The 13,238-nt window shown below is 39.3% G+C and overlaps 1 protein-coding gene across 3 annotated transcripts in view; it reads right to left on the reverse strand.

The window, feature by feature from the left end:
- Nucleotides 1-2,655: 2,655 nt before the first annotated feature.
- Nucleotides 2,656-13,238, reverse strand: part of LOC121854995 (transcription factor SPT20 homolog) — a 48,014-nt gene continuing 37,431 nt past the window's right edge. For all 3 annotated transcript variants that reach the window (XM_042349814.1, XM_042349815.1, XM_042349816.1), the window contains 2 exons: nt 4,527-4,583; nt 2,656-4,261 (listed from right to left, as the gene is read on the reverse strand). In XM_042349814.1, the coding sequence (XP_042205748.1) occupies nt 4,106-4,261; nt 4,527-4,583 (213 nt within the window). In that variant the 3' untranslated portion in view covers nt 2,656-4,105. The remainder of the gene's footprint in view (nt 4,262-4,526; nt 4,584-13,238) is intronic.

Genomic DNA, 13,238 nt, shown 5'->3' on the forward strand with positions numbered 1-13,238 from the left:
GTCGCGGTGTGTGTGTGTGTGTGTGTGTGTGTGTGTGTGTACGTCGAGGCTTTCCAGTCGTATTTAATAAGCTTTTGTTCTCAAAGAATGACAGCGGTTAAGGGCGAGGTCTTTTCAGTCTGTATTGGAGGCTTGGTTGCTCGTGAATAAGTTCTGGTAATTGGGAGTGTTAAGTCATAGTCAAATTACTTTTAATTGGCCAGGTGTGTTCGTACCTGTTCATCACTGGTAGCGGAGGTACTCAAGTTGGCAGTACTTTCTAATCTCACCATAGCAACCATTCGAGACTTGACGTATAAGTACTGGGGGATCTCGTTACGTTTAGTCAGAGGGAAGTAATTACTAGTTAGTTAAGGCGGGCACAGGAGCCGTCATTAGCAGGTGGGTAAATCACCACAACCACCCCAGCCAGCCGGAGAATGACAGAGAATGAGGTGATTTGTTGACTTAGTAGGGAAGACTGTGACAATATATTCTGACGACCTGTTGTATGAGCATGGACGTACGGTTGTAGAGAGAGCGTAATGAAGGTAGGGTAGGCAAGGGAGGGGGTAGATTGAACCTTAGAGGATATGGAGTATCGGGGGGTTCATAGGTGTGGATTCTTGGTATCGAGGGTTCGTGGGTTCAAGGTTCATAGTCAGTTGTTTACTTTAATGAGATTTATGGGTTCTGATTGGTCATGATATTAATCTTTGAACATGTAAAATATTGTGAACGTCTTCTTTACACACACACACACACACACACACACACACACACACACACACACACACACACACACACACACACACACACACAGTGCCGTACCAACTTTGAACCCTGACATGACCTCTTGAGCAACTGGTGTTCGGATTGGGTGGTTTATGCCCCAGTTTCCTCATAATGTTAACATAGTACAGTTAAAATAGTTCTGGGTCACCTGAATATTAGACACCCCAGCTGATATTACCTGATGATTTAACACCCTATAGCTAACCTAACCTTACTAACCTAACCTAACCTAACCTAACCTAAGCTAACCTAACCTAACTTAACCTAATCTAGCTTAACCTAATCTAACCTAACCTAACCTAAATCCTCCCCTCCCACCCACCCACCCAGGTAGCATTAGAGTGTTTAATCATCTAACAAATATTCTGGTGTCTCACATTTTCTCCACATTTCTCAGTCACCTTATGGGGTTTGAGCCACACACACACACACACACACACACACACACACACACACACACACACACACACACACACACACACACACACACACACACACACACACACACATACACACACACACACACACACACACAGATCACTGCTTGTAACTCGTGTCTTTATGTAGATAAGAAGTGAAGGAAAAAAACTGGTTCGTCATGATGAAAGAACACTTACGATTGCGGAGAGACACAGACAGACAGACAGACAGAGAGCGTGTGCGTGACTGTCTGGGTAAATGCAAGCTGTATGCAAATGTACTTTATGAACGTGAACGTGATGAAACGTGACACGAGCAGAGAGGAACGTAAGAACGAGCGTGTGCGTGTGAAAATAGAACACAGAGAATACTAGACTCAGGTACCCAAGGTCACAATATGATCGGAACTCCATTCAACCATCAACTAAATCACGGCACTTAATTACACCTGGGTCGACTGGTGGTGCCTATGGGGAAGCGAACCAATGACCATTAGGACTGGTGGCGAGCTATGTATCCACTCAGCCATAAATGGATAGTGAAAATGTAAGCACTATTACACACCATATGTAAGTCCATGAAGAATTTAATGGAGACGCCGGGGTTAATGCTGTTATACACAAATGAGTTTTATGAACTCGAGAGCCATTAAACGCGGTGGAGTAGAAGACCAGACGTTACCTTCTTGTTCCACGCTGGGCGGACACCACAGTGCGTTTAGGCGAGTTAGTCCGTTCACGTACACTACACTGTGGGCGTGGGAATCTTCATACAGGCGTGGTGGCGTGTATCTGTGCGTGTGAAAGTGGCGTGTAAGATGAACACGCGGGAGTGCAGTGTGTATGCGTGCGGAGTGTGAATATGTGTGTGTGGTGTGTGACTGTAGAGAATGAGTGTGTGGTGTGTACGTGTAGTGTGTGTGTTAGTGTGGACTCTTGAGTGTGACGTGTGAGTAGAGTGTAAGTGTGACGTGTATGAGTGACGTGTATGAGTGACATTTGAGAGTAGTGACAAATGAGTGTATGTATTTGAGTGGAGTGTGAGAGTTTTAGATTGAGAGTGGCGTGGGGAGTAAGAGCGATTTTTATTTGATAAGTTCTCTATCTCTCAGTCTGATGGCTTAAGTATCTCTGTCTCCCAGTCTCTCTCTTGCCCCCCCCCCCCTCCCGCCGCCCCTCTTCCTTTCAGTCTTTCTCAAGTAAACACACACACTCTTTTCTTCTCACTCTCTAATTCTCAGTCACACTCTCACTTTCTCTCTCAGCCATCATAGACGTCAACCTGGGTGTGTGTTTGTATCTGTGATTTTGTGTGTGTGTGTGTGTGTGTGTGTGTGTGTGTGTGTGTGTGTGTGTGTGTGTGTGTGTGTGTGTGTATTTCCTCTTTCTTACGCCATGTGTGTATACAAGTGCGTGTTTGTGTGTTTGTATAAAAGCACAAGGAACACAAGAAAATATATGATAATTTCCAAAGAATTTATTAACATACGAAATACAGAAAGAAAACAACAACAATAAATAAATCTTTGAGCTAAAATAAACTTTGAGGTCAAGAGGATGTTACAGAAAGTTACCCTCACGTTGATTGGCTGAATCCAACATGTGGGAGCCAATAAACGACAACTTCTGTCTTAATATATAGGCCTACTAGCTGATTGGTAGATATGTTTGACTATATAACCAATCAGAATGAAGCTCTCCTACACCAATACATTACAGCATAAAGCTTTCACACGCTCATACAATGACTCACACCTCATTATTAACACCATTATAATATACTCCTGTGCGCCATTAACACTACTGGAATGTTTCACTGCATAAGGATTCATTACTGTTATTATTTACATCATAGTTAATGGTTCTATATATATTTTCAAGTTTATAAATCTGTAATTCTCATTTTTTTATGCCATTTCTTTATTGATTTTGTTGGAGAAATCTTGTTTATAATTATCTATTTTAATTTTGTGATAAGGAGACTAAGTTAATCAGGTCTTCAGGCGAATCTGATTTTGGGTAGAGTATTGAAACTGAATTCAGGATTGTCTGATTTGATGTTTAATATAAATATAATAAGGTGGTTAATTGTGCAGTTTCCATAACTCTTAATATTTTCTTTAGGTTTTGTATATATATATATAATAAGGCACATTTGTGATCATTAGGAAAAAGCCAAGCACTTTCATTCTTAATTGTAAAAAACACTCACACACACACACACACACACACACACACACACACACACACACACGTACAGAAGAATATATTGACCTCTAATTAAGGGAATGTGGTCCCAAGTTTCTTTATTCTCAATTCTGAAGTGATGGTCCCTTAAGAAGATCTAAATTACTAACACATACATACCTGGAGATCTCTTAACTATACCGGATCTTACTGTACAACTAGTATGGGCCTAATTAAAGAATCATCTATTTCCAACAAACTACTTTAAAAAAAATCCCTTAATTAATCAAGTATAACAATTAACTAATGAAAGCAAAACATAGGAGGTACAGGAGAGAGCAGTCCTTACGATACAACACTACAACACATACAACACTACAACACCCGAGCCTTGATAACTGACAGGTACGTCTCCACACACGAGTGATTAAGACAACAACACTGGGCTCTGTTAACACCTGTAGGAAGCAACAGGTATACGGTGACAGCCAGAACACCTCTTTGTATGATGTCGTGTAAAATAATCACACGATAGTTGGTTGTCATTGAGTTTTTTTTTATACTATTCTATGACGCTCGTGAGTAGATCATAAAAGAGAAATCACGAAAAAAAAAATTGGTTTTACATTGAGCATAACAGCGGAGGTCCGAGTTCTTTCAGTGAGCTTGACGTCTAGGTGTTTACAAGACGTCCACCATATGTATGAAGAGTTCAGAAGTGAGTTTTATTTGCCGTCCTTCTTAGTTGATCCTTGAGGTGATCCTTGGGGTGATCCTTGGGGTGATCCTTGGGGTGATCCTTGGGGTGATCCTTGAGGTGATCCTTGGGGTGATCCTTGAGGTGATCCTTGAGGTGATCCTTGAGCTGATCGTTCTTTAGCCTGCAAGAGAAATGAGGGAGGTGTAAGAGAGAGTGTGTGTGGAGGAGAGATACTGCTTTAATCTTCCTACTTAACACTAGTCGGGTCATATTGTTTACTCTACCGTGGCTGTTATAGAGGTCAAGAAATACTCACTTATCCTGGCAGTAGAAATATTTATGGATTATATTAAATACTGTTTCATTGACATTGATAAATATTTGAATCTCTCTCTCTCTCTCTCTCTCTCTCTCTCTCTCATGTTATTTCGTTTGTATTTACTTACTTTCTGTAGTTCCTCTTCTAGCATGACTACTCTCCCCATCGCCGTTTGCCAGTTCTCCTGCAGGTAAAAGAATGATATTAGATTTTTACTTCAAGGAAAAGACCAAAACGATTTGTCTTTCGTGTGTGTGTGTGTGTGTGTGTGTGTGTGTGTGTGTGTGTGTATGTGTTAACTAGAGAACATTTACACCTTGACGAGCGTAAACACGATGAGTTCAAACAGCTAGGTGTGTGTTAGTGTAGTAAGCTCCAGGAGAGGTGGTGGAGGGGGGGGGGGGTGCGCAGGAGGCCACGACCCACATTCACACAGACTCGCGCGTTATAACATCTCAACTGTGTTAACGCATTGAATTGACTCATCTATGCTAGTGGATTATGGGTAACTGCCTAACTATGGTCGAAACTTCACTGAAATGACTATAACTTGATGTGGTCAACTGTCCTCGTATAAATTCTAATTGGAATAAAAAAAGTCAATTCAAACCATATCACTTCATCTATCTGTCCCATTTACCGTTTCCTCTCCTGTCTCATTCACCCTTTCCTCTCCTGTTCCAATCACATCGCACTGTCTATATCAAGAGACTTTAAGCCAATAAGATCATCGCACTGTCTATATCAAGAGACTTTAAACCAATAAGAACATCGCACTGTCTATATCAAGAGACTTTAAACCAATAAGAACATCGCACTGTCTATATCAAGAGACTTTAAACCAATAAGAACATCACACTGTCTATATCAAGAGACTTTAAACCAATAAGAACCACGATATTCTTAAACACAATATCACTAGATGGTCGAATATCAATACATAATATTCGACTCTTATCAAAACGCATCAGACTAACTTTATTTTCACCAGTCTTGTTAATAATAAAATCATATATAGTTTAAAATTAAGTATAGCTAGACAGTAGTTCCTTCGTATATAACGTATAATCTAATTCCTATAAATCACGAATGTACAAAAAAAAAAAATCGATAAAAATAAGATGGAATAAACGAGAGAATAATTTATTGCCGATAGAAACCCACAGAAACGAAATGAATCTGTGAGAAAAAAAAAAACTCTGAGGGTAAATTGGATCATGATAATAGAATGGTGGATAGGAGAGGACAAGAGAAGACAATCTAGAATAATGTAATAAGATAGAATGGATGATAAGATGAAAGGAAATAAAATCAAAGAAGATTAAGAACAGAGGTGATTTTATAGTCGGGAAAAGGAAGAGGGAGAAGAAAAAGGAATAAAGAAAAGACGAGATAAAAAAGATTGAGGCAAGACAATGGAAAAAGAAAACAAATATAATAATAAAGACAAATAAAAAGACAACAGTTATAATAAAGAAATAAATAAGAATGTGTTAAACCGAAGAAAGTAAGACAATGTAAGAAATGGACAGAACATAACAGACAATAAATGACGGGAGACAAATACACTGACAGAAAGTGTTTGTTTATTCCTGTCTTTAATATGTGTTGTTTCACCTGTCCCTCTATCTCCCCCCTCCTTCCTTTCTCTCCCTCTTCCTACTTCTCCATTCTTCTCCCTTTGTCTTTCATCCTATTTCTTCATCCTCCTCCCCCCTTTTATCTTTATCCCCATTTCCACCCTATCCCCCTCCTCCCCATCTTTCTCTCCATCTATATCCTCTTCCTCATTTCTCTCGCCTCTCCATCATTACTCTCCTTCTCCCTTCCCATCTCTCCATCCATCTCCTCACTTCTCCTGCATCCCATCTCTTTCACCTACACATTCTCCCCTCCTCACCCTCCCCCCTCACCCCTCCCCTCACCACCCCCCCTCACCACCCCCTCACCACCCCTCCCTCACCACCACCCCCTTCAGTACTGGGGAATGACTAGACATGGTGTTGGAGACGATAAACACACCCAGGGTCACTCGTGTTTTACCCAATTGCATCCCATGGAAAAAAAAAACAGCATCTCTTTCTTCATTTCATTTTCTAATCCTTTAAATTCTCAGTAATTGGTTTAATGTGTCGGATTCTTCCCTGGCATAATGAGTTGAGTGACTGTAGGTAACTGGAGGAAAAAATGTCTTGGTAAAGCCTTTAATCCGGTAATTCACTGTAAATTGGTTTCTTTTTTTGTATTCATGTGGGAGGGAAAAAACAGGGAGGTGTGTTATTTTTCTGGTCTATATGATGGTTGTGAGAGATAACAGGTGTGACAGGTGTACGTGGTGTAATGAGGGTGGTAAGTGACATGGTGGTTCTTCTGCTCCGTAAGACTGCCAAGGTGGGAAGAGTGTCGCAAACAAGACCATAAACGTGGTTATTGTATTTTTTTTTGCAGCAAATGATATTAACCTAATCTAACCTATCCAAGGAAGATTTCGGTTAGGTTAGGTTAATAAGTATGAGGTTTCGTGGTCCTGTTCGTGGTACTGTTTTGAACATGGACCATATTACCTGGAATTATCTCACCTGAGTTTTCATCTGTGTGTCCCAAGCTGACTTTTGTTACGTAAGTAAAGGCAAGAAATATTTAACTACTTTACCTTTTAGAAATTACCTTTTGCCTGTGATGATGTAAACTAGTCAGTACTGTTCCTTCTATGTGTACAGTCACTCAAAAAAACTATCTGTACTTGGGGTGATCGATGAATTTCAGAATGAACACTGTGACTCCTCTTGTCTTGGGAGGGTTGTCAAAATCCTTCGTCCGTTGTGCCATATTATCTCAACACAATTTTGTATTGATAGTTTTTTGAGTGACTGTACTATAATACTGTACAATGATCTTAACTAATAGTAATAATGTACTGTAATTATTCTCATACTTCTATATCTATAGTGGTATTTACTGTTTTAAGATTATTCATATTTCATATATCCCTTCATAAAGAAACAAGTTTTTCATTAATTTCTTCACCAACACAAGTGGTACACATTATCTACATAACAATAACAATATTCTTATATCATTATTTACATTGTATAGGAAAAATCTTAAAATAACTTGTATGAGGTAAAAAGCCGAACTTAAATGTGGAGAAAATGAACACAGTATTTAGAGTTTTCTTTGTGGTAAAATACATCGACGACGCTGAGTAAAATGTTTAGACAAAATTCGGACATCATTAAAGTTTCGATATTTTTTTTTTCTTTGTGGGTAAACAGGGCGATGGTGTAACTGAGTGGCCGTGGGCAGTGTGAGCGTCAAGGACATAGTGGAGGAGTCACGCTGGCCTGTACCGCTGGGCCCACACCACTCAATAATTACGCCTCACATAAACGAGAAAACGCTTCAGTTAATCTGTGTAAAACTTAACGGAATGAAAGAATAAATTGACGCTGGCTGCTGTATTAGATTTATGAATTGAATTATAATTTAAAATACGATTAAAGTGATGGAACTGCTAAAGGAAATTATCCCCAGAATAATTTCAATCTCGATCTCAACCATTGTCTCATTACACAACCTAAATAATAAATTGTCCTCATAAGGTTAAAATATTAAAATTAAATTAACTGGTTAACTTCAACTAGAACACGAAATTAACATCCACAGATAACACCGAAATAACGTTACCTTAACTACACACGTTAATTGAGAACTAGTCAACAGAAACATCTAAGAATCTTTAACTTTATTCGTAATTGATAATAACTGGACATATTTCTAGATAAGGTAGAATCTTAAGTGTAAATTTTAGTCAATTTTTGGGCGATATATTTTTTTTTCACTTAGATTAATGATTTAAGTACAATATATATTTTTTTAAAGTATTTTTAACGAGAACCTTTATGAATTTGTATCTGATACCAAATATGTTTACCCTTGAGTACGATGATTTAACCCATTGACTATGATAACACCGTACTCAAAGGGTTCAGTCATCGTACTCAAGGGATTAAATCATCGTTCTGAAGGGGTTAAATCATCATACTCAAGGGATTAAATCATCGTCCTGAAGGGGTTAAATCATCATACTCAAGGGATTAAATCATCGTTCTGAAGGGGTTAAATCATCATACTCAAGGGATTAAATCATCGTCCTGAAGGGGTTAAATCATCATACTCAAGGGATTAAATCATCGTTCTGAAGGGGTTAAGTCATCATACTGAGGCCGCTTAACCTCCTATGCTAGCTTCCAACAGTTACACGGTTATATCTTGTTTAATTTGTTACGGTAAGAACAATGGTCAGTAATGCTACGGTATATTCAATGACGGTGTACAGTTGCAGACACAATTCCCTGGACACTCGGTACTATTTGTCATGTAAGCACTTGAGGATCATTAGGTGAAGGGGATTGTAATTTTAATGCATTTTCTCAGGTTTTTCTTTGAATTAATGAGTTTTTTTTTTTTTTTACCATTTTCTGGTCCCGACATTGTGTGATGAAAAGTAGTGTTATTAGAAATACACCCAGATGTAGATACCAGATATTGTTAAGTGTACCTGTATTTATGCCTTACTAATGGTAATTACTCTACCTGTACTTATACTTGGGGTAATTACTATACTTGTATCTATACCTAACTCGGGGTAATTACTGAACCTGTATCTATGCCTAACTAGGGGTACATGTAATTACTGTACCTTTATATATGCTGAAAGTTGTTTATACTGATGATTCCGAGTTAAAAGATTCTGTATACTAATCTATGTCGATGACGAGTGTTGACAGTATGGTATAGTGGCTGAGGATCTAGAGATACGAGCAGTGTGTTGTGGGACTGACTCAGGGTCGCTGCAGTGTTAGCCATCAAGGAAGTATCGAAGCATGGGTGACCTCGGCTGTATACACATGATTTACGCATGATTTACGCATAATCTACGCATGATTTACGCATGATCTACGCTAATCATACGGTCCATCTACGTCAAATAATAATATATTGTGTACTTGATGAACATATAATATACGCTGTAGATAAATTTCCCTAAATGGTGATATTTCTTTCTACAGGAGGATAATAATCTGTTGTGGGAATTCAATTGATGTACTAAATTAAATACTACATAATACTGGTTAATACTACTGTTAAATACTACATAATACTGGCTAATGCTGCTGTAAAATACTACAAAATACTGTTAAATATTACATAATACTGGTTAGTGCTGCTGTTAAATACATAATACTGGTTAATACTGCTGTTAAATACTACATAATACTGACTTCTGTAAATATACTGACTGATACTGATGTCATGGATAATAATCTCGGTATAACAAAACATCATTTCTCCTGTGATCAGTTTTTGTCAGACTGTCCCGTTGGTTGATCTTATCTTGCTAACATGAATCATAATTGCGCCCAGGTGTCCCCGCCATAACAGATTCACTATCTGTGTGTGTGTGTGTGTGTGTGTGTGTGTGTGTGTGTGTGTGTGTGTGTGTGTGTGTGTGTCCTTCCGATAAGAGATTGAAGCACAGCCGAGAAATTCAACGAAGACATCTCGATTTTTTTTTTTAACTATAATGACTTTTGGCCTTTAACGATGCTTGTCAAGGTTTTAAGGTCGGGTTACAAGACAGACAGACAGACAGACAGACAGACAGACAGACGCTTTTACAAACACATTAAGACAAACAGACAGAAACAGACTTACAAACACAGACAGACAGACAGACAGACGCTTTTACAAACACATTAAGACAGACAGACACAGACTTACAAACACCTTCAGACAGACAGACAGACAGACAGACGCTTTTACAAACACATTAAGACAGACAGACAGAAACAGACTTACAAACACCTTCAGACAGACAGACAGACAGACAGACAGACAGACAGACGCTTTTACAAACACATTAAGACAAACAGACAGAAACAGACTTACAAACACCTTCAGACAGACGACTTAGCTTTTGGAGAACATTGAGAAAGGAGGTAAAAAACATATGTGCTTATCTCTCGTATCTCTCCATCATGGTTGTTCCTCCTGTGAGTCTGTCGATATATTTCTTTCCTACATCTTCAGCCATGACGAACATCCGAATGGGGAACTTTTGGGACTCTTTCAACACCCAACCTAACCTTAACCTGTACGACTCTTATTACACTTAACTTAACCTTAACCTGTACGACTCTTATTACACCTAACCTAATCTGTACGACCCTTATTAACCTAACCTAACCTGTACGACTCTTATTACACCTAACCTAACCTGTACGACTCTTATTACACCTAACCTAATCTGTACGACTCTTATTACACCTAACCTAACCTAACCTGTAACGACCCTTATTACACCTAACCTAACCTGTACGACTCTTATTACACCTAACCTAACCCTGTACGACTCTTATTACACCTAACCTAATAACCTGTACGACTCTTATTACACCTAACCTAACCTGTACGACTCTTATTACACCTAACCTAACCTGTACGACTCTTATTACACCTAACCTTAACTTGTACGACTCTTATTACACCTAACCTAACCTGTACGACTCTTATTACACTTAACCTAACCTTAACCTGTACGACTTTTATTACACCCAACCTAACCTTAACCTGTACGACTTTTATTACACCCAACCTAACCTTAACCTGTACGACTCTTACTACACCTAACCTAACCTGTACGACTCTTATTACACCTAACCTGTGCGACTCTTACTACACCTAACCTAATCTTTGGGACTCGCTCTACACCCTGGCTGGTAGAGGGAGGTCAGCTGGCCACCTCTACGAGCATGACTGAGGCTCAGACGTTTATTTCCCCCACAATGAATTATTCCCTTGTTGATTTATGTCTCCTGGAGGTTGTTAGTGTATCACCTGTTTCACCCTGACCTCACCTGGTTTACCTGCCTCACCTGGTTTACCTGCCTCACCTGCCTCACCTGGTTTACCTGCCTCACCTGGTTTACCTGCCTCAACTGGCTTACCTGTCTCACCTGACTTACCTGCCTCACCTACTTCACCTACTACACCTGGCAGGAATCAGTTCGACCCACAGCCAGTTAATAAAATAAAAAAAAATGTCGTAAAAGCATAAATTTATTCATTGTTGAGTAGGATTGCATTCTTGTATAAATTTCAACAGGTGAATTTAGTCAGTTGTAAAACCGTGAGCTAATTCTTGTTGGATTATAACTGTATAACTGTACTCTATAAACTGGAGACTGGTGAACTGTTCGTAAATGGGTAAAGAATGTATTCCCTCTGTGCATTCCAAGTAGGATAATTTATTCACTGTAAATAAATCAATTCGGTGTATACTTTTCAAACATTCTAATTTAGTGAAAGAGGAACCAACAAGACAGGTTTATTCAGTGTATAACTTCCATTAGAATAGATTTCTTCATTGGTGAGTGAAAAAATATTTAAATGAATAACTTGAGTCAATAGATTCTGTCGATGTTGTATAAAGAAAGATTTGGTTTAGCTCAAGTAGAATAGAGATCTAAATTATACACAGGTGTCTACAATACCTTGAAATCTGCACCATTATGAGAACATAACTGCGCCATTAACCCTCAATGACGTGTTTATGAGACGTTATGCCAGATAATTGTTCCCCTCGCATGTACAGTCGCCTGCACTTATACCTGGTACAGTAGCTGGCACGTTTAGTGAGATGTGGCAATTCTCTGGATTATTTACAGTATCTAATATCCCTAGTCTGGCTCCCATTACCCCGTCTGCCAGTTCCCTCTCTCTCCTTCTCTCCCTCTTCTCCATCCTCTCCCATCCCTTTCCTTATCATACCTCTCCCACCATCCCCTCTCCATCTTCCCCCCCCCCTCTCTTCCTCCTCCAAAGTGAACCTCTTCCCCTGTAACCTCAGAGTTCAGTGAGCGTATCGGATTTACTTCACCTGTGTTCTCGTGAGAGGAACTAACGCACTCAAAGCTATACTCCGGTGAGAGGAACTGATGCACTCACAGCTATACTCCAGTGAGAGGAACTAACGCACTCAAAGCTATACTCCGGTGAGAGGAACTGATGCACTCATAGCTATAGTCCAGTGAGAGGAACTGATGTACTCACAGCTGTAGTCTAGTGAGAGGAGCTAAATCATAATGAAATATACCATTATATCTTCAGCTATGGTTCAGATCAAGAAGCTATGGTATCTTCAGCTAACACAAGAGATGCTAACTGTTCCACAAGTAGTGAGAGGAACTAACGCACTCAAAGCTATACTCCGGTGAGAGGAACTGATGCACTCATAGCTATAGTCCAGTGAGAGGAACTGATGTACTCACAGCTGTAGTCTAGTGAGAGGAGCTAAATCATAATGAAATATACCATTATATCTTCAGCTATGGTTCAGATCAAGAAGCTATGGTATCTTCAGCTAACACAAGAGATGCTAACTGTTCCACAAGTAGCTGATAACTCGAACACAACGAGCATTATTTTTTTGCATCTATTTTATGCCCCCGTAGCTTAACTAGTTACAAAACGCAGATATCACTAGCAATCGTTAACATAAATATACTCCCATGATTAATCTACTGTATATACTAGCAAATGTTCCTTTTATAAAATATTAATTAACAAAATCCCCCCAAAGTCAAGAATCATTAAGAAAACGCAACTATATTAATTTAGTTCAGTATAAGAGCTTCCTATAACTATTTATTTAATTTAGTATAAAAAACTCCCCCCTTCCCTTCCCCTACCCCTCCCCTCCCTCCCATCCCTCCCATCCCACAACCCGCCACTCTACCACAGGTCCAAGTCACGCCACCACAGTTCCTCCTGAGTC

This window comes from Homarus americanus, unplaced genomic scaffold (genome assembly GCF_018991925.1).
Source record: "Homarus americanus isolate GMGI-L3 unplaced genomic scaffold, GMGI_Hamer_2.0 scaffold33275, whole genome shotgun sequence".
Lineage (NCBI taxonomy): Eukaryota > Metazoa > Arthropoda > Malacostraca > Decapoda > Nephropidae > Homarus > Homarus americanus.